Source organism: Anabas testudineus, chromosome 13, assembly GCF_900324465.2.
Source record: "Anabas testudineus chromosome 13, fAnaTes1.2, whole genome shotgun sequence".
Taxonomy (NCBI): domain Eukaryota; kingdom Metazoa; phylum Chordata; class Actinopteri; order Anabantiformes; family Anabantidae; genus Anabas; species Anabas testudineus.
The window spans coordinates 16,835,590-16,861,068 of NC_046622.1; the positions used below are offsets into that span (position 1 = coordinate 16,835,590).

Sequence of the window (25,479 nt, forward strand, 5' to 3'; positions counted from 1 at the left end):
AAGTTGTTCCATAGCATCTCTTTTAGGTTGAGGTCTGGGCTCTGACTTGACCACTCCAAAAGGCAGATATTGTTTTTCTGAAGCCATTCTGTTGTGTGTTTTAGCATCAGCCACCATCTACAGAGTTTCAGCTGACGTACAGACATTCTCACATTGTTATCCTGAAGATTTTTTTGATACACTTGGGAATTAATCTTCCCCCTAATCACTGAAAGTTGGCCAGGACCTGATGCAGCAAAGCAGGCCCAAAGCATGATGTTTCCTCCACCATACTTTAAAGGATGATGTTGACCTTGTTGATCTTGACTATTTGCAGTTCCCTTTTTATACCAGAGGTATTGCTGTGCTTTCTTTCCAAACAGTATAAACTTAGTTGTATCAGTTCACAAAACATTTTACCAATACTGCTGTACTACTGGAGTAACAATGTTCTCCTTATCAATCTTGATTGATCCTCCTCCTCTGAAAGCTCTTTTTGGCGAAGCATGGCTCACATAAGCATATTCTTCTTGTGCCGAGCAAACCCAAAAAAGAGCTTTAGTCAAAGTAGTTCTAGTCTACACCCTCAAAATAATTTTCTTCGAGGTATGCTGATGGCTGACTCCAATGACCCTTTTGGAGGTCATTAGGTTTTTATAGTTGTTCTCAATAAAAACATAAAAGATTTTTTTGTGTTATTATTTTAGGCACATTGTATTTGTTAATACTCTTGACTTCTTCTAGATGAAAATCAGATCACATTTGATGTTAAATTAATGCAGAAAACCATGAAATTCCAAAGGGTTCACATACTTCTTTCTTGCCACTGTATGATATTTCTTCTTGGTGGTTGAAAAAAGTCAAAGTCAAACTAATAAATAAGCATGAGAAAAATTAAAGACAAAGTGTTACAGCAGTAGTTCTGATTATAATCCACTTTCCATTAAAATTGAAATGAGAATCAACTAATAACATGGAATTTACTCATCTTCATTGCATTCTAAAAGTCTTTCTTTCTTGCCACCTCTAATTTTGCTCATTATTTTCCTTCCTTAGCATTTTTAATAGCAAAGGTCAGCAGTTAATATAGGAGTTGTCCTTTTTTCACTGTCCGAGTTTCTGGACAGTGAAAAAAGTTTCCTTGTATCGGCCAAGTTGTTGAAATTTGTGTTTGCTTTATGTCAGATGATCATTTGCAGACATGTAGAGAAAAATGCCTGAACAGTGGCAAAGCTGCACAAGTTCAAGTTCAGTCATTGTACTGTACATAATCAAACGACAATTTCAGACTAAAAGGAACAAGTTCCTATGTTGGCGCTCACAATCTATATTTGAAACTATTCAAAGAAAATTTTGTCTAGCTTACAGATGTTATTTTGACAGTTCTTCATAAACATGGATGACCCGTAGCCATCTTCAGCTCCTCTGTTACAGGTGTACTCTATTTGTGTGCCAACATGAGCTGCAGAAAAACAACACTGCCCTAAATCTGTGCTTTTGTTTGATGTTCTGTCACAAAGATACAGCCACATCTTGTGCGCCTACTGTTTTGCAGCCTCAGATAAAGGATAAGGACTACCAGTGTATCGGTGTGGTTACTTTGCCTGATGCTAATTTGAGAATATAAATATCATCTGAGAACTCCAAGGCATTTAATGCCAGCATGATGTCTCCTGTGAAACCTTCTTCTCATATGAACTTACCCACAAAGTGTCACAGCATGCATTTTCTTGTATGAACTTTTATGATCAGTCGGTTTGGTGTAGATCTTTATATGTATATATACTTAAAACGCCTGAGCTCTAGACATGTAAAGCGTTCACTTGTAAGCATAGAGGCCCACAGTAACATTTTCTGCAGACCTAATTACTGTTAATGAAAGGACAGCATTTTATCTGTGTGCGTGTCTAAATGGGCTGCTTTCATGCTTTGCTGTCATCAGCCTTTATTCTCTCTAGTTATTAACAAATTAGTCACATTTTCTAATTGCCACATGCTCAGAAATATCTGAGTAAGGAACACAAAGATTTCTCCATGCTGTGTTCACCTACCCTTACCTGTGGTAAAGAGGGGTGCATGAGAGCATTTGTTTAATTTTTACTTTCTCTACTAACTAATTCTAACTTCAAGCTTAAGAGAAGATTTATTCATTAATTGACATTACTAAATGAAGACCTTAAGAAAATGAAGATTTTGCCACAGCAGTTGTTTTGATGATTACTGTTGTCTTGTATGTGCACAGTATTCGCTATTAACATTTGGGAATTTTTTATTAAGCCTCTTCTTTTCCATCTCTGAGATGTAATAGCCAGTATGGTTCACCTTGTTATTCTCAGATATAATTTTTTTTACGAGTGACACTTCTGGACAAATGCGGAGAGTGCTTAGCCTTGAGACTGATTATTGGAGTGTCAGATAATCCCTGTAAATTTTGGTCTCATAAACAAGAGTCATTTGCAAATAGATGACACTCATCACATTTATACAGGTCATTTACAACATTTTATTTGCTGAATCTGACGTCAAAAACTCTGATAAGCCTATCTCACAAAATAAGGATGAGGGCTGTGATGAGAATACATAATGTTCTTACATACGGCACAGTATTTCTGTCCTGTGTGGTTCACACAAATGCAAAACACTGTTGAGCCACTGTGACACTTACATTGTCTCCTTTTTCAAGTTTCTTGAAATGCAAATCTGCACCAGTCTTTAGTCATTTAGTCGTTAACAGTAGCTTGCTGTTTTGAAGTTACTCATTCAAATATGCAGAGCGCAGTATTTGAAATACTGAGCTACAGACAGTGTTAGAGCGCAAGCAGTGGATGATTTAAGGGGGTTGCTGTGAAGATAGGCCACTTGTTTGCTTTGCATTTAATTTGAAGGAAATTTAACAAGGAAGATGCCATTATAAATGTAATGAGGAGGGCGCAGAATGCTGCTAATGAGCTGTCTGGGAAACAACAACTGCCTACAGCAGCACCTACAATTATAGCAGTTAACTGGATAAATGCCATCCTTATATACTTCATAGGTATGTGTAAGTGGCTTTGGTGTTTTAGATCCATGTGAGATCCAGCAGAGTAATCCCTAGATACTTTAGGTCCTGTTTGTGCTTGGTAAGAAAACAAATAAACAAGGTTCATCCATTATTCTTACATGGGTAACCTTGGTCTCCTGTGTGTGTGTGTGTGGGGCGGGGGGGATTATGCGTGTGTGTGTTGTGTTGCACTAACTGGGGTTCCAGTGAAGGGTGCGTGGTCACAGTTCTCTTGCCAGGAGCGGTTGAGGCTTAACACAAAATCCTGGAAGAAGGGATGAGTTTTGTTGAAGACAGAAAATCCGACTATGTTGACTCGTTGGTCCACCACATCATCCAGTCGTAGTAAAGAGAATTCCTGTGGGTCAAGATGAGAAAGAGACAGGCAGAAAAACAGAACTGGATTAAAGGGTAAATGTAGCTGACTTACACTGCAGCTGTCCACCATGAGCTGCCATAATGTCCTTAAACCAACACCAAATCATCCATCCGTTCATTATCCTAACCGCTTTTCCTCTTAAGGGTTGCAGGAGCAGCGGAGCCAATCCCAGCGGACATTGGGCAAGAAGCGGGGTACACCCTGGACAGGTCTCCAGTGTTTCACAGGACTAATATATAGAGACAGACAACCATTCACAATTTAGAGTGAATGGGCAATAGCGCATCGAGGTAACCCTAACCAATTAACCCTAACTCTGACTCTGTGGTAGGAGGAAGCCGGAGTACCCAGAGAAAACCCACACAGAGACGAAGAGAACAAACTCCACACAGAAACCTGTGTAATCGAACCTGGATCCTGTGAGGCAACAAAGCTAACCACCACACCGCCACCACACCAAATCATATATTGATTTATTGTCAAAACAAAAGGGCATTTAAACACATTTATATCCAATTTAATCTGCCTTTTGAATAAGAATTTTGAGAAAATTTCATCACTCCAGTTGATTGACATGCAAAAGCTGTGGAAATTTGTTCATTCTCACCACTTAGCTACACATCACTACACAAAATCATGCACTGGCCATTGACATTTCCTGACATACTGGTCACTGTATGTAAACTGGATTGCAGTGCTAAGGGGCTAGAATTAGAGAGAGGCCGACAGAAAGAAGAATAGACAGAGTGGAGGCAGGAAATGCAGGAAAATGAGGACACAGACAAATAGATAAGTGAGAAAGTGAGATAGAAATCTATGGCATATTGAAATGCTCCAGGTTGGGAGGAGAGGAAAATACAGGTATTTGTTATTTGGCTCATTTGCTCTAGGGACAAGTTGGTTTTCCTCTGCCTGGGGAACAGCAGATGGGGAATGGGGGAGACAGAGATGAGGAGAAGGAGAAAAAAGAGGCGGTGGAGATGTGACAGGGGATGGACGTTTTCTGAAGGTTAATAGAGGTGTCAGAACCCAGTTTCCCCCTCCGGTGGCAGACTTTGCCTGGCAGACCATTCGTGCCATCTAGGTTATGACAGCCAGACCAAGCCCAGTCTAACTATCTGTCTATCTGTCACAAAGGCCACGGACTCTGCAGATAAGAGGAGTTGGAGGGGATGGTGACTGATATAGGAGAGACTGAGGTAAGAAATATAAAGGGCCATAAAAATATGTTGGAAATCTAAGTGAACATAGAGCTCATCTACAAGCATTAGATGTTTGTACATTGAGTTGAATGTTAGCAACCAAAATGGGAAAAGAAATTAAATCAAACAAAATCCAATGAAAGTTTCTTGAGGCTTCCTTCCATGTAGAAACCTCATGTGTGGCATCAGCCTTCAGGATTAGGTCAACATCTTATTAGAAAACAAATTTAAAAAAAGAAGCCAAAGGGAAATCTTTATTGGCTCCTGGAGATATCAAAGCTTACAAAGTCTAAGGCATGGCAATGCTGCAACGGAAAAATGAAAAACAACAAATGGCCTTTTTCATCTGTAGGAGGAAAATGGATGAGAGAGGATTAGGCAAATCAGATAATGGACCTTCAGACAAAAAGTGTGAATAGGTCAGTGAATTAAATAACTGATAAGTAGGAAGGTAGAAAAAGCTCTTAGACCAAAGGGGAGATCAAGCATGAGTCACTCCACTGTGCAGACACCAGTGGGTGACTACGCTGATACAGACTTGGAGCAGAGCAGGAGGAAGCAGTGTGTATTGACTTTGAGTAGGAGGCCTATTATCCCCATTGCCAACCTCCCAGAAACCTGGAAATCCCTAATGTTTAGCTGGCATGCAGAAGGGAACTTCCGATGCATGTTTAGAAAAGCCACAAGTGTCCTATATATTCCAGGCAAATGGGGAGAAAACCTATAAGTGAGAATGGTGGAATGGAAAATTGATCAAAGTAAATAAAACTTAATATTTGGTGGCATATGCCCTGTCTGAATGATGCAAGCCCTAATTTTGACTGATACTTTACACACATTTCACACACTTTCTGCCTCACCCATTGTAAAAGGATAATAAGAGAAGCCGGTCAACTGGTCACTATCACCGGTTGAAAACTGGCCTCTTTGTATTTGTGTCTGAAAATACAGCTCAAGCTGTTTTACACCACCAAACCAAATGGAAACAAAATGTGTGCCTTCAAGACAGAAAACTGAAAAAGATAATAGTTTTAATTCCAAGCATATCCTGATTTGAGGCAGAAAAGAACTGTAAAACCCATTTTGATATAATTCTATATATGTTGCCTGATTAGAAAATGAGGCACTGAAATCTGAGGGCTGCTTGCTGCTCTTGAGCTTTAGTTTTGCTAATGACTAGGATAATGGTCTAATGGGTTTGATAGAGAAGAGAACGTCTGTTCTTTGTAACTATTCCATTAAATTTGAAAAACACAATTCAGTCAAATTGATACCTTGCCTGTCTTGATTTTGCATTTTGCGTTTGAATATAGATAAATTAAGAAGTGGGCATACAGTAGCAGTAGATTTAATTGCAGCCCTGGAACTAAATATGGAGTATGGTTAAGTCTAGATGAAGAGTGGCGCTAAGAGAGGGATTACACGTTCCTCAACAAAGCCCGAGGAACACTTAATTCCTATTTTAAAATTAACCACTTACTTGTTCACAGCAGGTAAACAATTTAATTTGACAATATCCTTTATTTATTTATTCATTTTATAATCATTAACATCAAAAAGGTTATGACTAAAACATTTTTGACTACTTCTTCTGCTACTGGGTTGTTTTTTTTTTTGATGGTCTTCTTGTATCTTTAGCTATTCCTTGTGGGGCCTCATAAGCCTTTTGGGACTGGCCATATAATTACTGGCTAAGTGTACTTTATTAGATCATTAGAGGCAGAGCTGTGCAAACGAGCCTATCATTAAACATGCCCCTCAAGGGTGCCTATATGTATGCAAGTGCATATGTGCATGAGCACACGCACAAAAACAAAATGGAGAGTGCATGTGCACACCCACATACAGAAAAATGAAACCTCTGTAATTGAGCAACACATGCACATATTCATTGAAGACCAAGGTCACAAAAATATCCTCAGGGTATGTCTGAAGAAAACTAATGCGCTGCATTTGTGGGCTTTCAGAGCACAGAAAGAGACGTGCAGGCACGTCCAATTTTAAATACACAAGCACACACGCTCAGTCAGGCACACACACACACACACACACAGGAAAAATCCCTCCACATGAGCAATTATGCTCTCTTGCATACTAAATAGGTGGTGTGAAATGGACAGTGCTTAGTAGAGGACAGTTGGTTCCCAGCAGTGGGAGAACGAAAAGGCAGAGTTGGAAGGTTGAAGGGAGCAGTCGAGAAACCAACTGTCACCACTAAAGGGGTGAAAAGGGCAGAGGAGCAGAATGATGATGAGGTGGACGGCGAGAAAGAGTGAGAGCCCTAGAAGTTGAATCAATGGAGAGGGAAGAAGGTGAAAGATTAGTTGGCACAACTGAGAGCTTAAAAAGCAGTGGGGGAGAAAGACGGAGCGACAGAGCGAAGATGAGAGAGGACGGAAGGGTGGGAGAGCGCAAGGGAATGACAGGCTGGCCGAGGGCCCCAGACACCGGCTGTCACCTGGAGATCAATCAGTAGCTGGGACATGAGCCAGCCAACCAAAAACTGTTGCTTCACCTCTTCAATTCATGCCCTTTTCCATCTGAAAAACTCACAATCTGGAAGTCTCTGTCTTATCTATTCTTCATGTCTGTCACCTTCGGACTCTCTCTGAGTCTCGATGATCATTTTAGCTTTAAGTGATTACTCTTAGTTTTCACATAATCGGCCATTAACGCATGCACACGTACACTCAACAACAACAACAACCGCCTAAAAAGTGTGAGCATGTGATATTTGTTATGTAGTCAGCTTGAGCAGGGAATAATGAGATCCCAGGAGGACTGATGCTGCTGATAGTGGGATACCCTGTCATGAACCCTACTTCTTCCACTCCCCACTTACAGTGGCCCCTATCTAACCACATACATAATGTACACAGACACATTTCTTTGCAGTGGTGTAAGCCTCTATAAAGCCACCATTGTAAGCAGGACATCCAAAGTGAAGCAAAACCCCTTTAGATCGACCAGCCTCTTTCAGCTCCCCCCTGATCTCATCTATCTAAATAGGATAGAAATGCCAAGATTATAGTGATTCTCTAGACTCCAAGGGCATTCAGTACATCCTGTACCCAGAACTCATATCTCAACCAGAAACCTATTGATAGATAAGCCGTTCAAATTCAAGTTCGACTATATAGAAAGTTTTATGTATGCATTCTGTTCAGGGAATATCAGAGTGCTGAATTGATACTGCCGCTTTTCTTTCATTCTGTGAATATATGAATAGTCTCGGTGGGTTGCAGTCATTTGTTTCAAGAACTTTTTTTAAGTGACATTAAAATAAAAGGAATGTGCTGAAGTTGACAACTGGATTGGTCATTGGTTGCATAAGAATAATGTAAAATGAGTCATAACAATTAGCACAAATTGCACATTAAGTGACTCACGGGTACAATTTTCACATAAATTTTAAAAATATTGCGTAACGAAGTGTAAGTTTTGTATCAAAAGTAAGTTTAAACTCCTCCCATTACCTTTAGACACGTTTGTTTTTCTTTACTAGCTTCCGAGGGAAATATCTGCCTGCTAAATAACAATAGTTAGTAGCTATAATAATAGCTTGTTCACCAGCCAGTTACTTGCTAACTTTTGTCAGAAAGGTAACACACACTGGTACTTTCACAGTTTTGCTACTGCTGGAAATTAGTCTAATGGGATCACTGTGACAAAAATCAACAGTAAAATCAAAGATGAGCTGAAAGATGCTAAAAGCTCTGTGGACAGCATCAGAGTTATGTGGTAATGTGGATTAGTCAATACTAAAGATCTCTTTGACATTATACCGTCATTATATAGCTATTTGATCCATTGTCAATATGAAATGTTAATCAATGCAGTTCTAAGCAGACACAAATATAGCATTTGTTTAGGTTTCTGAATTGTCACATGATAAGGACGTTACTTTTTAGCTGCCCTAGATAGAGACAGAGCAGTGATGATCAATCTGTCACTGATAATAAAAAAAAAAAAAAGAAAAATCATCTGTATTTTTTATCTGGCAAGGCAGAGATGTGAAAGACAGACACTTGCAGTTTCTGCAAATTGCATATTGATATTCCTAATTATAAAATACTAATTATTGGTCTACCTCCTTTTATACTGGGGGAAGGGTATAACAATCTGAAACCTTCAGGCCTGTGTCCGGTCTTCACTTTGTAATGAAATCTTTTTCTAGTGGCACACTGATTATTTTCAAACAGCTGGAATGTTCATGCAGTAGTTTTTGGCAAAAAGTCATTTCATGCTTGTATCAATTGCCATGTAAATTCAGGTTGAGCTCTAAAGCCTCCTGCAGCTTCTTAATTACAGTGTTCTCAGTGAGCGTGGGATGGGAGGAGAGGAGGAGGCAAGAGGGAGAATTACCGAACGTCATGCCTGCAGACTTGTTATGAACCTGGGATGCAATTGCAAAATTGGATAAATGATTTACTGAATTTTCTGTTCGTAAAATTACACACAGTTGTGTGCTCCAAGTTGGACATGAGAAGTGTAATTGCCTTTCCATCTATTTCTAACTAGTTGCTGTCTGAACAGTTTGCTCCCGTGTTTGTGCTTTGATTGAAATCAATCATCCCTCTTGCATTGGTCTTATCATTTTATTATTCCCAGTGGTCAGCTTGTTTCATTCACTGTGAGAAGACCATGACATGAACATATAATATATCTCTGCACAGCATGTTGGGGTTGACACATTAGCGTTGTTTCAAAGCTAATGTATCATCAAAGCAATCTATATACATCAAAACAATCTGGCAGCATTCCTCCCGAGTGTCGGAAACAAATGACCAATTTCATTACATTATTCATGGAATTATGTCTGACCTGCAACAGACACAGCCTATTTGTGAGGCAGAGACCTTATGCCCAGAGTAATTCATAGGCTGGTGGAGGCCAGAAACAGCATGAATATTGCAGACCCTAGCATATGTTTGGAATCTGAAACAGCGTCTCTTTTCCAGGAAGCTATTCATCCAAATCCCTGCAGTATTTTATGAAGGAACCTAACAGCCCGAAAGCACAAAAAGCAAATGAAATTTTAAACAAGAAAAAGCTTCAAAGTCAAAGGATGCCTGCAAATTACTTACGGATGTGTCTTTTAATTGAAAACCATTGCATTCATATGCCAGATTATTTTGCCGGGACACAGAAAATGGTCCTTGAGCCTCTAAGGCTCCAGTGTTGGAGTTGGGGTGGAGTAGGTGGGTGAAATGCTGAAGCAGTAGATAATGGAGATGAGACTCCATCAAAACTCTGCTCTCAGTGACACCCTGAGTGTTACACATCGGTCACCTAAGTGTCTCTCATCAAGGCCAAGTAAGCCCTCGGCTGTGGGACTAGATGTTCTCTCTGTGTCAGTAGAGCAACATCAAGAAAAGAATTCACTAGGAACGGGAAAAAACAGCGTGGCTTACAGGTCATGTACGGCTTCTCATGTTCAGGTTTGTTTTTTCCACGTTATTATTTTGCCACATTTCCTGTGCTTTTATTTATATGGTTGTTCAAATTCAGTCTAGGAGAGATGCAAAAAGAAAGCATCTGACAGGACTTCAGGCTGATCAAAACAAACTCGAACCACATTTAATCTATGCTAACTAGCTACGGTGGTTCGAGCTTGCTGGCTCTGCTCTGTAGTTGGTGAATTGATGGTGACAAGAGCTCACTGTGGTCTTTCGTACCAAGAAGAGGGAAATATTGCAGCCTATTTTAGATTTTGTTTTGCCTTGTTTTGCTGCTTCATCATAATACGTAACCTTCTTTGGCTCTAAAACAGGATATATTATTATTCTCATCCAGCTGCTTTCTGGTCTCAGTGGCCATCACTGTGAATGCCTTTAAGAGCTGTTTTAAATGCTTTTGGTTAACTTGCTTTATTGTGCTAGTGAGCTTTTCTTCTAGCTTGCTCCTGATCTTCATTTGCTGCATTTTTTCAGAGGCAATATAAGTGAGTGTTGTTCCCATAAATTCTTTGTGTTGGTCTCAGCCCAGTCAAAAATGCAGCCAATTCTGCAACCAATTTAATTGGATCAGCAGGGTGTTCTGCATTGTGATGGGAATGAAAGCCGTTAAGCATACAGTATACACAGCCATCATAAACAGCCTAACATACTGAAATTAAAGCCATCTGTTTGGAAAACACACTCATATTGTGATAGCATTACAGATAAGTTAAATTCCCAAATCATCATCTACCTTAAGATGAGGAATTTCACAGTAGAAGAGTCACTTTCAGCAGCACCTTCATTAATCTAATGCAAAGTTAACTGATGTCGCATTGTCAAAAATATTCTTTAAGATTAAATGAAACTAATATGTCTTAATAACAAACTTCACCTGCAGGACATCAAAGTAAAACTGCAGCAAGGCAGCTTGTTTCAACGTCCCCTGCTAATCCTGACTGTTCACAAACAGCTCAGCAATCAGCCTAATCGAACTTCTTGCTGTCTGGACTTTGTCTGGGCCGAGTGATAATCATAATACAATGACAACTATACGTTTCATCTAAACAAATGCTCCATTAAGCTGATTAAAACAGCAAAATGTTGAACAATATAGCTGCTCCGAATACCGCCATTGACTTACTGGTACAGTAGATGCTGAAAGCACTGCCATGTGAATATTATTGACTAGTTAAAGGAGCATGAGGTAAGGGTAAAGGGGGTGTGCGGTGGGTGTTACAGCCACAAATAAAATAACTCAGTGAAGAAAAATATCATTTTTTTATGCTTTAGTTAATTAGCAATTAGCAAGCTTGATAGTGTTAAGTAGTGTGTCAATAAACACAGGTGCATCTGCGTACTTGAAAGCCACAGAGATCCCGGTATTTGAGAAGCATAATAGTGAGAAATTCCCACTTAATAGAAGCACTCTCAACTAAGCATGCATGTTAGGTCTTCAATAAATTTCACATGAAGTCATGTGAAAAGTAAAATGAATTCTGACTCACTGGGACTTGGAGTTGGCAGGTTTCCAGCTTATTATACAGCACAAGGTCTGAGATTGGTGGATGAGGAGAAGGAGAAAATGTCAAAAAGCAAGACAAAGCAAGGAAAAGGTGTGTAAGCGGTGAAGCAACGAAGGAAAAGGACGAAAACTGAAGGGAGGAATTAAAGCAGGGCCAGTGGTAGGAAGGTGGACTGTGGGACTGAGGGAGGATGGCAGGAACACATTTATAGAGCAGAAAGGAAACCATGTATGAAGTCAGCAAGCAATTTCAACTTTCCAAAGACGACCCTACAGTTAGCTGTGACTCAGGCCCTGGGATTTGGAAGATAATAGGCTGTAATACAACTGTCAACACTGAGTCATCCAGACATGGGGCTCAGAGGGAGAGCTGCCGGTAATACGGCTGACACAGAGTAATCAATATGCCTGAACGGCTCACACATACAAAGGTGTGAGGCTGAAAGGTGGAACACTAAACTGTTTACTTTCATTTACACAAGCATCCAGCCACCATCTGGCTAATCTGTAAAGATAAAAAGAGACGGGGCAACTTCAAGTCTTATAATTTTATGGTAAACAAGTCTTCTCAGAGTGTGTTTTAATATCGTTGGAAAGTTATGTTAAAGGTGATAAGGCAAACAAGACCTGACTCGCATATTAAATATGCCAGGTCATTGGTAGTCTCTCACACAGACTCCACTAGCGTAATGCAGTCAAAGCCTGTGCCACACTTTTCAATGCATACCATTTTCTAATGCATCCTCCTTCATTCAAAGCAGGCGCCGCTTTCTATGAATCTCAGTGGTCTTTAAAATCCGAACGCTTCGATCACACAGGTTCTCTTAATGAATCCCAATCACTTTATCATTTTTTGAACATGAACAGACCTCATGTCCCAACCTGTTAACCCTCCAAAATTGACCATAAATGATTAATGAATGCCGTTCATGAATACTGATATGAATGTTAATGCATTTGTCATTTTTTTCTCTTTGTGGGAGAAAATGGTGAAGTCAGAGGGCAAGATTTAAAAGCCTGTGCCTTTTAGTGAGCGTCCCTCCATCTGAATCATTAAAGTCTTATCTTAAAAAGTAAAGGTAACTGATTGTTCAACATTGTACATTTATTTATTTTGAGTAGAAATACAAAAAGAGAACTGCAGCCAATAATGTATCATAATTACAAACCCTTACATTAGTAGTTAGTCTTTAAAATAAGGGAATACATAATTGATTAAGTCATGAATGAGAATCAAATTCAAAACTGTGCTATCTGATATGGATCATAATGAGCTAAACAGAAGTGTCAATCGAGCCTTTTACACAGCTACAGCTTCTACTTCAAAGCATGTTCACAGAACATCAACGATAACTCCTGGTACCATGTGACGCTGTGAGAAAATATGCAAATACTCTAATTTAAGCTATGAGTCAATAAGATGAATGTATAGTAAGTGGTTTAGAAATTCTCACATACACGATTAGTAAGGTCCCCATGGGGGAAATAACATCTCGTGAGTGGGTGATGCCTTGATGCCTTTATGTCGAGGGACAAACAGAGGTCCCAGGTAAAAACAAAGGGTCAGCAGTAGGCGCGGCCATCTGCTCAGTGCTACTGTTATGTATGTTTTTATAACATTTTCTAATTAACAACTCACAGCACAGAAAAGTTAAAGCTTTATGACTGTGGTAATTATACTGATTAATAAAGGTGCAAAGACACAGCTTGGATTGAAATATGAATGATCAACATTTTCTAAATCCATACCTGGATGGCAGCGGGAAGGGGAAATTCAAGCCACCAGGAAGGCTCGATTAATAGTTCTGCACGAAGAAGGTGCAGCATAAATTTGAAGCTTCATCACAGCTACACTGTTGCTGAAATGTGCTTCCGTATAAGTGTAAATATCAGAGCTACGATGGCTGTGAGCTGTGATTTGACAGCTTATTATATTTGGGATGTTTTCTCCAACAGGTTCCAACATGATTCAGAGCTCACTGAAGCTCAACTTGATTTCGAAAACACCAACACTGAAACAGCAACTCATAGGCGTTAGTCTTTATACTGCTGTGTACAGCACCGGCACAATAAATGTTAATCTTAGTGAGGTAAGTTGGCATCTCTGCATTACAAATGAACAGCAAGCAGGCATTATTTGGTGAAACACACTTGTTGTAACATAATAATGACATAGTTTATATTCTGGCTGGATGCGGCTCTCTGTTGTCACCACCCACGTAGCCTATTAGCTTTTCTATAACTCAGTTGATTGATTCTCAAACTCTGTGTCTAAACAGGGAAATATGAACTTTACATAAGCTGTGGTGGGGAATTAATTAAATCCCAATCATTTTCACAGTCACAGTGGCTACCCTCTAAAGCAGTTTGACTGACAAGACCTCTTTTTTGGTTTATAAATCTGTAACACTGCACATTGGAGATGGAAGGTGAGGTTGATGTGAAGTGTTTTTATTTCCTCTTTTTTTTTTTTTTAAAGGAATGTTTCTTCAATTCATTCACATTCACAGATATGGGACAAGAAATTTTACCAGAACAATAAAGTCGTGAAATTGAATTCTGTATCACCTAGGCTATATTGTTATCAGGACCAGACACACCCAGAGAGGAATAGTGAGAGAGACGCTGAGAGAGAATGACAGAGAGAGAGACAGAGAACCTGCAGGACGCAGGTTTTGGAGGCAGGGGAAAGGGGTAGCTGTAAGAAAAGCTGAACTTACAGAGACAAGGGCAGACAGTGAATATAATCTATTTTTTACTAGCACAGAGTTGCAGAGTGTGAAGCAAGTGCAACTAAATTAGTGAAAAACCCCTAGAAAAGGAGATGGAGAAAATTCGAAAATGACGCTTGTGCAGGTCAGAGGAGGCAGACATATATTTCATCTGTTCTTCAGTGGCACATTCAATCATAAAGCATTTTATCATCTGACAGTGTTGGAAAGAATAATTAGAAGCATGGAGCATGTCGAGCACAGAACCCCAAATGGCCAACAACAAATGGCGGGGAGCTCGGCAGTGTCTGGAAAAGAATAGGGATTAACTAGAGAATAACAGCATCAGCCGTGCCTCAGAAGTACAACCTAACTCCCCTCTTCACCCTTTGATACAAGCCTGCCAATCAGCTCCAAATAATATGAATGGAAAAAGAAAGATGAGGTAAAGCTGTGTGTGTCAGTGTGGACATGTTCTAATGGCCAATGTTGGTTTATGACATTGTATGAAAATACAAAAAAATAAAATTACAAAAAAACACACACAGCTTCTTTCTACAAAGAGACAGAAAGGCAGGTAGATAAACAGGCCAAAATCTTAAAACAGTAGGCATGGGATGGACAAGATGTGGTGTGGGTGAGTATGTACATGAGTTTATTTATGTGAGTTTTATCGTTTTTGTGTGTGTGTGTGTGTGTGTGTGTGTGTGTGTGTGTGTGTGTGTGTGTGTGTGTGACAGTCAGGAAGAGTTGGCAGCTCTTCAGGCATGGATGCATGACAATGACTGCAGTGACAAGAGGGATCACGGGTGTGTGGAGGGGAAATGGAACATGAAGAACAAAACAAACATGTGGGGGGCTGAACTGATGGCCCCCGCTTTGCAGAGAGAGATAATATGTCAGCCGGCACTGTGTGCCAAAGTGTGTTTTTGATAGTTTTGTGTAGATGCAAGTGAGTGTGTGTGGGGGTGGTGGGGTGGGGTGGGGAGAAAATGAGCCTGCACGCTATCATCAAGACTCAAAATGACAGCACAAAGTGAAAGCATGCCATGCAAGGAGCTGCTTGGACCAATCCCGTGCTCACCTAACCTTCAAATGACATTAGGCGCCACGTTAACATGTGATGAGTCACTGCCAACCTGATGTGATTTGTTCAATCCTGCCGAGTAGCTTGGCTCACAGGCTACGGATCACTTAGAGGGAAACCATGGAGCACGGACTGAGCTTGTGTGTGTGTGTGTGTCCACAAACGTTTGCCTATGTGAGTGTGTGTGTGTGTTCCCTGTTTTGATTGTTTGTCTGTATCCATCCATTAGATAAGCATATTTGTGTGCAAAGCTCCCATGTGTTCGTTTCATTAAGTTAAAGCTGAGGAAGCTGCATGTCTACTCATACTTCCCGTAACATTTGTTTTAACAGAGAGAAGCTGTAAAAGCCCAGTGGAGCTGTTCAGTTCCTTTTTTCTTCCATGAAACATGTTTTAGTTTTAATCTCTTCTCTCACTGTGACCCAAAGGCCAAGATTTCTATTAAAACTTACAACTACAGCACTGGATATTAACTGCTGGTATTTAGCAAGCTTAATAGGGAGAGGAAAATAAATCAGTGCCGAGAGCTTGATCAGAAGGAATAAAAGAAATAATGAGTGATGCACATGTGCTTCAGCGTGTATCACTTCAGATCAATGACTCTCAAAGTGGGGTAGTCAGACATCCAGGGGCCGTGCAATAAAACAAACACACCTGTGTCATACTGTATGTTCTCTGTTGAGCTAGATTTGGGTCAACTCAAATCTTTTAACAAGTATGTGATTCATATTTTTTTAATGAAGTGATAAGCAAACAAAAACATGGATCTCTTCACTCCAGTCCACTGGATATCATTTGCTCTAATGATGGGCAACGAATGGTTGTTTTCTGCATCTTCTCCATAGAAACCTTACTTATAAATAGACTGGTACCATGTATAAGTAAGACACACACACACACACACACACACACACACACACACACACACACACACACACACACACACACACACACACACACACACACACACACACACACACAAATGCTGCATGTGGAGCATAAGCAAGAGGATGCAAGCAACAAGTGTAACAATAATATAGTTGATTTGTACATTACACATTTTCAAACAGGCATCATAGAGCACAGTGCTATAATTCAGTTTGACGGTGATGGGACTGAAGCAGCATCTCTATCTCTTCATCCTTCCCCAAATTCTCAAACTGGATTAATAACATCAACACACAACAGAAAGAAAAAAAATAAACAAAATCAAAATGAAGACGGCAAACAGTCAAATCTGTAAGTGGGCATGACAAAAAGCCTGACTCGAGACGTGTAGCTGTGTGAGGACGTTGATGAGCGTCTTGAGATGATTCAGGGGAAACAGATTAGGCAGGGGAGCAGTCTGGCAGATCGTTAGTCAGGGATGTCAGGACCAGAGATAAATGAAGTGTCAGCAGAGGAGGGAGACACAAGGAGGAAATAGTTGGAGAAAATAGGGAGCAACAAGGGAGAGATCAGAGAGACGTAGACAGAAGAAAGAGAGCAGATGCAGAACGCATGAAAAATGTACGAATAATTAATGTTTATAGGCTTTAACAATTTGTAAAGTAATTTCAGAGTAATAAATTATACAGATTGTGATTTGCAACACAGTTGCGCATCACTAGCAATTATTTTAGCTAAAAGTTCCTTTTTGATCTACAAGTACATGGTAAAAGTACATTATCTAATGTTAATACATGAATAATTCATCTTCCATGACCTTCTAAAAGAACCCATGCATTTATCATCATTTTTAATAAGGCTACATAATGCAGCTTCAATTCTTCAGAACTTATTTAGAAAAGCACACTGAAGTGTATGTAATTTTCACAGCGTGTGTTTGATCTTACCAACTGTTTCAGCAGCTCTGGTGTGAACAGAAACTGTGTGCACAAATATGTGTCATCATTTGTGAAGCACACCGGTGACACATTTTCCCTTGACTGAAGTATTTCTATCCAGTTCCTGCTGCTTATTCAGAGCAGCCCTGCAGTAGCATCAGGTTCAGCGAGGTTCAGCAAGCCAGTTCAGTTGTCCCTCTGGCCTGCAGTGTTTTCCAGCTCCTCCTAGGGGATCCAGAGGCATTCCCAGGCCAGATAAAGAGTATAGTATCTCCAGTGCATTCTGGGTCTGCTGTGGGGTCTTCCACCAGATGGACATGCCGGGATAACCTCCACTGCCAAAAGCACTGAAGGCATCCTGATAAGATGCATCCACAACTCGCATGTTTCGATGCAAAGGAGCAGCCGCTCCAACACAAGCTTCCTCTCGATGTATGAGCTCCTTATCTCTAAGGCTGAGTCCGTCTACCCTATGGAGGGAAGTCATTTTGGCCTCCTCTACTGATAATCCTATTTTTACACATATTACCCAAAGCTCCTGAACATAGAGGAGGGTTAAATAGACTAAGTGGTAAATTTAGAGATTTGCCTCCTGGTTCAGCTCCCTCTTCACCATAATGGCCTGATATAGTGCCCGTATCACTGCTGATACTGCAACAATATGCCTCTTAATCTCACACTCGCAACTCAAAAGGAGAAATCCACCATTTTCCAGCAGAGAAACATGGCTTCAGATGCAGACTCCCATCCCAACTGCTGTACGATTAATACAATTTTATTTTTAATTCTTAACATAATTGATTATGAAAACAAGATAATTGATTATTGGGCTGCATTCTGCTTCACAACAATGCTCTAGTTTAGTTTTTTGTATAAAATCTTAATGGTTTTTATTCCAAATTCACAAAAACGTCCGACAAACTAGTTCAGACTTGTATCATGTTAAAAATAACATCATAATGCGATTTTGTAGAATGTAAACGACTGCTGTGAATTACATGGAAAATTGACAAGGTTGCTCATTCAGACTTGAAGCCGACATGCTCAGATGCTGTCAGATTAATGAAAAGGAGTGTGCGGCTGAAACAGGATTTAGATGCCATCAGAAGGTAAAACCCCATGTGCACAGACATCTTTAAATTAGTGCAAGTAACAGTTTTTAATGATAAAAGATACTTAATAGGAGGCTGCAGTAGACAAACTCCCCAGATATTAGTTAAAATTATAGACAGAATTCAGATTTATGTAAATTAACAAGAAAGCACCATAAGTCAGAAACATAGTTGAAAATCTAAATTTCTGAAAAGAAAACAGCAGAGTGAAGAGTGAAAAACAGAAGCTTAATAAAGCTTGATATCAAAGCACAAACAATCATCTCACAGCAAACTCACAGCAATGGCTCCTAAAGACACCACACTGAGAGACACTATTACATCACATTATGGCTGTCTTCTCTTACATAGAGGCCTGTCATGTTTTAATAGTAAGATAAATACATTACATACGTTACACAAATAACATAGAGTTATCTGCTCATTTCACATATATCTGCTTTCATCTAAAACCTTATTTTTAAAAATATGTGCTCATTAAAAGGACTACCAGAAAGAAGTACAGTTAATGTATCAGGTCACAGGTTGCTTAATGTAAAAGCTTTCGGGGGAAAGGTGAGGCAGCATGTGATAAGAATGACCTTTAACTAGAATTCAGAAATGTTATTTCCTCCAAGAGAAAATGGAAATATCTTGACAGGAATGTCCGCTACTATTAAGAGTGCACACATGCATGCACAAAGCCATGAATATACACATGCAGATAGAGTAATAGTACAATTCACTTCCATAATCTTTGCATACATTTGTGGCTCACTTTATTAGAAAAGGAGCTCTCAGTGTGGGAGAATAGCTTCAACAAAATCGAAAAATACAAGAGTGTATGGGTAAGAAATGGATAAAACACAGATAGCTCCCTGACTGTCAAGAGTACTGTATCCAAGGCCAATGAGCATTTTGTATGACATCATTTTGCAGTTTAGGTACAAATACTGCACTGTTTACAGCCACTGAGTATTTCCCTACTGCCAGGAAGTCAGTTCTGGATTTAGTAATTTGCTGTAATGTACATTTGTGTTATTGAAAATGGATTAATGACCAAAAAGGGAAATTGTATGTATTTAATATTAACATACAACACTATCCAGAGTGCACAAAGTGAAGGTGTCTGAATACTTTCTATAGCCGCTGTGCAACACTAGGACAAACTATCTCAACACTGCAAAAATAAGATGTTTTGTCTCAGCTTCGTAGCATAATACAGTTGTTACATGTAATTGTGAATTAGCTTGCCAGCTACATCTGAGGAAACATGCTGACAAAGACTGTCATAAACCAAAATTACTTTCCGCTTTATCACTGAAGGCTCTAAGTGTCTGAAGTTCTTTGGAAAATGACTGATGCTGTCATTTCTCTGCACAGTCTCATGACATTGCATAGTGTACTTTCATGAGAGAATGAAAAAGTGATGCACGCATCCAATGCATCACTGCCATTTTCAGAGATGTACTATCACTGTCAGTTTTGAAGAAGGGTAAATAATAAAATGAACTGCAAAGAACATAATGAAACTTGTTCCCCTCTTCTTTTCTTTTGTCTGAGTGTGTACTATGTGTGTGTGCTGTGAGCCTTTTAAAAACAAAATAAATATATGACGAATCACTTATTATGACAACTGAGGAGACAACAGCTTCTGTTTTCCCACTCACAGCTTCTGCATAATGTCCCAGTCAGCTGCCAGGGGCACACAGCTGACCATTTTAATGATGTTAGCTGAAGCTGTTAACAATGCCGCAATAGCTGGATTTAAAGAAAATGGTGGTGATGGTAGTGGGAGGGGGTTGCAGAGGTCATCATCTAATATCTACCATGAATCTACGTGTTACGCCGTGCCCTCCAAGCAGACCTGCCACAGGACAAAGAAGAGGGGGCTTATTCAGGTGGAGACACACCAGTAGCTGACTGGAAGATGAGAGAAGGAAACTACAATAAGAGAAGTGACTATGTCAAGGGCTGTGGAAGAAAACATAAAGATGGCAGCAGCCCACTCTTAATGAGTCATAAATCAGCTTGATATGAATCATCTCTATAGCGCTATTAGAGCAAAGTGTTTCGAACCTCATTAATTTCCATTAGGGAGCGGCTATCTGGCTTACCCTAGCCTCAGATCACCTCCGGTCTTTATGATCTTAACAATAATGCTCATATATCCCTTAGCTTCTACGTGCCTTAACATCATTACTCTCAGATTTGGGGTCAACCCCTTGGTTTAACAGACATTTTGAGTGGCAGTAACACACTCCCGCTCCAACTGCTCTGTATCATCATATAAAATAATATGTAAAACATGATAACTTTCCACAGAAAACAACCAGTGTTTGTGTATACAGTACATACCAACTAAAGCTGAACAAAATGGGAAAATCGTAAAGGGGCAACACTGCATTCGCTTTTTTTTTAAACCTCTTTCCTCCGCTATTTTTCACCATGCTTGTTGCACGTTCAACACTGCTAAGGCAGTTTGCAGTTTGATATGAGGACATGCTACACTGCTTCTTTAGTATCAGCCATGGCCACTGTGTTAAGGGGCATCATGTCTTTCCCTATGCTCATTAAATTCCCAGTGGCATTTTGATTTGCATGTAGCACTTTAATTTATATAAATTGCAGTCCCATGCCTGTGTGGGTTTTCTCTGGGTTTCATATTATCTAGAGACCAATTTCTAAGTTATAAAATTCTACAGTTTTTCAGAGCAAAAGAATTCTTCTTTCACTAAACCAACTCTCTCAAATAACTGTTCCCATGTGTCTCCCGCCTGCAGTCTGGTGGACACATAGAGATGAAAAAGACTGAACTCACCTCTCTCTGTAGAAATATATAAATAAATACAATCAAGGGAGATTGTGTTTTCTCTCCGTGTGTGTGTGTGTGTGTCTTCTCCAGGTGTCTCAAGTTTACAAAGATTGCCCATAAATGGGAGACTAATCTTTATTAAAGATCTACTAACTACATACTGTATCATCTAAATAGTCTCTTCATCCTCTTCATCTTCTTTCTCTCTCTGTGAATAGAGTGATTGAGTATTTGGCGTGTCTCGTGTGTCTACCATTATTTATAAAATCATACTGCTTCAACAACAGTTGAGCAATTTGTTTGGCACTAACATTAAGCTAATTTGCTAGTGTAATTGTAGGCTATAACTTCGCTATTTATGTGGAACTGGAGTTTTTACTGCAACTTTGCAACAATACTGAATTCTGTTACATTGGGATATCCACATGAAAATGTTAAGCGTTCAGCCCTGACACCAGCTGCAGATAGAACGTCCACCAGTCATAATACTTCAGCTGATGAACTGCAACTGCTTTAAATGCAACTTTGTAAAGACACACTGCCTTTAGCAGCCTTGCTCAGCTCTTTACCCATCAGCCTCTGTCACCTCTTTTAAGGACACTGTCATTGTAAACAAGAAGCAACATCCACTGTGACACATTATTTACTAAGTCTAACTAAGCCCACTGAACAGGTACTATGGCTTTGGAGAACTGTACATAACTGTAACAATGTGGAATGAAATCATATAACTGATAAAAATACACGTTACAAAGGTTCAGAATGAGAAAACAAAACTTCATGCGGTGCACTACATGCCAATTAACTGCACAATGAAAAACAATGACAAAATGTCACAACGTAGCCGTCATCTCAATAAGATATAGAAACATGATATAATGTGCATTGACTTCATTCAAACAGAAAGAAAGAAAGAAACAAACAAACAAACAAAGAACAAAACAAAGAAAGAAACATGACAATCCGCCTTCACTCAGTCACTGACTGAAATGAAAGCTGACTGAAAATGATGACTTCATCACTCATTCAAAGCGAGCTTGGCAGGCTTATTACAGTCATAATTATAAGAAAAACAGCAACAGAAATGACAATAACATGGGTACTAGTAGCAATTATAATAATTATTATTTATTTGTTTGGCCCAGAAGTGCACTTAAACCAACGAGGGCAACTGGAGCCACTCTGGCCATGACACTCAGCATGTCTCTAATTTGTAACCACATGCAGTGAGGGAGAAAATTGACTATGCTATAATGAAGCTATGCTATAATTCCTCTGCCGTAGCTCCTGTCTGCGTAACTATATCCATTCAATCACTCAGTCAAGGTACCAATTAAAGTGTACTATTTTTAAACACTACAAGAGCTCAGTATTAAAGTACTGACATGCTCCTGTAGGTGTAAAATCTCTGTTGCCTCTGAATACCCACACCATGTCCCATTTCCTTACCAGAGAGGTGAAGATGTAAGTGTAGTAGACAGACAGCATTCCCAGCTCAGATGCCTGCAGAGCAAAAGATAAGAGGGGCAGGAAGGAAAATAAAAATAAAAGTGTGAGAAAAAGAAGTTACAAAAGGTACACGACATAAATCCATTGGAGTTTGAACAAAAAGATGTTAAGATGGAGGTCAGCAAAACACACGAGGGAGAAGACACCAAAAAGCACAGAGAGTCAAGAACAAAGGGGCGGGAGAGAAGTGGAGAGGTCAGTGATTCAGTGTAACTTAAGCTCCATTCTGCAAATCCACATCTTGATGAGACCCACGCTATCTTATCTGACGATGGCTCTGAATGGAGCAATTAATTTCTGAGGTGCATTAGTATGCTGCGCGACAGTCTGTCTTACAATTTGATTAAATCAAAGTCACAGCGAGGAGCACTTGTGAAGGACAGGGTGAACTTTTCACAGTTTCATTTCATTAAATCCATTAGCAAAAAAGAAAATCATCAAACTATAGACTTCTGTTTAATCCCGCTGAAATGCACCTGATGGAAATCAATAAATATTAAGTACACAACATATATCAAAGCAAACGGTTTCAAAGAACACCCTCTGTTCACACACTATCATTTAACCCTGAATGAAATTCTTCAGGAGCATGAGTTAATACTCATGCCCCTTCGAGTCTCCACTCAGAGACAAGATTTTCTACACCTGGCTTTACTGAAATTTACATATTTCCATAATAAAGAGCTTACACACTGACATTACTCTAAGGTTGTGGATCATCAGAAAGAGTTTAATAACAGACATTTAGCTGTCATACTGGCAAAAAGTGCAAAATCTCTGAGGGTGTTCGTGTGCCATTAGGAGTGTATGTCACTCAGTTGCTGAATATTCAGCTTAAATGTTCTGCAGAAGCATAAATAATAAAACAGTAAGAAGTAGAAAAGCACCAATTATCATGGCAAAAACATCCAAACACATCTTTCATTAATAAACTCTGAGTGACCTCTCACTTTTTCCTTTGATTATATTCAGCACTCCACTACTCTGAGACTACTGTAAGCACTACAACTATCTAAGGTAATTACTGCATGTCAAAGAAACTGTTTGTTAACATCTGCCCTGATGTTCACACAGTAAGTAAGTAAGTAAAGCTACAGTAGCTAATGGCACACTATGATAAAGGTTTTTTCTTCATTACACAGTATTTATAAAGTCGTATTAAAAAAAAAATGCATCAGTTCTATGAGTAAAACAGAAATTGACATTATAATCTAAATCACCTTTGGTTGCTGCCCAAATCCCATTCAGAAGACACAATGCAGCCAAAACAATCAGCTGATGAAAAGTATCCTTTTGGTCTCTATTCATTGCAGCTGAAACTAGCCTCCCTGCCATTTCTGTCCACATTTTGATCTCCCTGTTATTCTACTGCAGCTTATGGTCAGAAAGCACATGGTTCACACTGCCCCCATATGCTGGGGGCTCACTATCTATCCCCCTTTGGTTCTTTACGGCTGTGCTCAACAGTGGAGGCCTGACTGAAAGAGATTACATTCAGAGTGAAAGCACCGCTGACCTAAACCCTTCTGAATGGTAAAACCTCAGGGAGAGAAACCTTAGTCTGATGAGGATTTGATGTAAGATGTAAACATACAAATAAGGGACAATGTCTTGCACAATAAAGGACAATTATGTCCCTTTGGACAAGCTGGCCACTCTTATCATTATGTGAGACAGGCAAATATGCAGCCATTTGACATGCTTGGCATCTTGGCACTCCACATGAGAGGTGGGATTGCCAACTTTCCACCACCCTTGCAGAAACGTTTCTTGACAGACACAGAGACAAACAGTGCGCCATATAAAGGGGACAAAAGAGTGAAAGATAGTGGGATGGATATACAAGGCCACATGGGGAGGGAGGTGTGAGGAAACAAAGTGAAATTGTCTCGTCTGTGTTTGGGCAAAGAAGAGCATATGTGAAAAAGAGCAAGCCCATATTGAAACTGAAGAGACAGACAGATGGAGAAGGGGTACACAGAAAGAGAGACATCCCACTGTGGGCTCCCACTGTTTTGTGTCTCAGGGTTGCCATGGCAACTGGATGACCATTGATGGCAGTCTGAACACTTGATTGAGGTGAGAGATTGAGATTAAAGACTAGTGTGAAATAGATGGGGAGAATGAGGTAAGACAAGGTGGAAGACGACAACATCTTTCCTTCTCCTTCATTTCTGTCTCTAGTTATAGTCACCTCCACTCTAGCCGTCCATCCATTGTCTTCTAGAAATAATAAAAGGTGTGTATTAATTACTAAGAGGCCATATGCTGCTGCCAAGCATCGGCTCCCACAATCATGTCTTTACAAACACAAGTCTCCAGTCAGGTGATGCTTCAAGAATATGTTGGACTCAAAGGGTCCAAAGTCTTAATATTGTTCTGATATGTTCATTTTTGCGATGTGGAGAGGAAACACTTGCGTGAAGGTCATGATTTGCTAAAAAGCCAAACTAGTGCTCAATTATCCCTATTAAAAACTGACTCTTTTTTTCTCACTGAGTGAACTCCTCTGCATATTACATTTAAAGTTGTATTTCCATGCTAAAAGTTTTTAGAAAGGGCAGAAGCAGATGGATACCAGATAAGAAGGATATGAAAGAATCACTGTGCTTAATTTGCTTCACTGATTTACAGAACAGCTTGTTTTTATCCATAACATGCACTGTATTAAAAAGTAGACAAAAGGGCCCCTTCATTTCATGAGTCTGTTCTTACTCACGCTAATCCACTTAACCGTGCAGAATTCTCACTTATGGACGATGAATCATTTGAATACAACTTGATGTAATGCTCTCATCCATGTAATTTGATGCAACAGGCAACAAAATAGCTGAAGTGCATTTTTATTTTGGACTCTTCATTGATTGTAGGCTCCAC

General features: G+C 39.6%; 1 protein-coding gene across 3 annotated transcripts in view; it reads right to left on the reverse strand.

Annotated features, from left to right (window-relative positions):
• grik4 (glutamate receptor, ionotropic, kainate 4) overlaps positions 1–25,479 on the reverse strand; it is a 248,850-nt gene that overhangs the window by 41,109 nt on the left and 182,262 nt on the right. For 2 of the 3 annotated variants that reach the window (XM_026364954.1, XM_026364945.1), the window contains exon 8: positions 3,216–3,377. In XM_026364954.1, the coding sequence (XP_026220739.1) occupies positions 3,216–3,377 (162 nt within the window). Of the gene's footprint in view, positions 1–3,215; positions 3,378–22,542; positions 22,597–25,479 lie in introns of all 3 variants that reach the window. The other variant, XM_026364962.1, reaches the window with a different exon arrangement.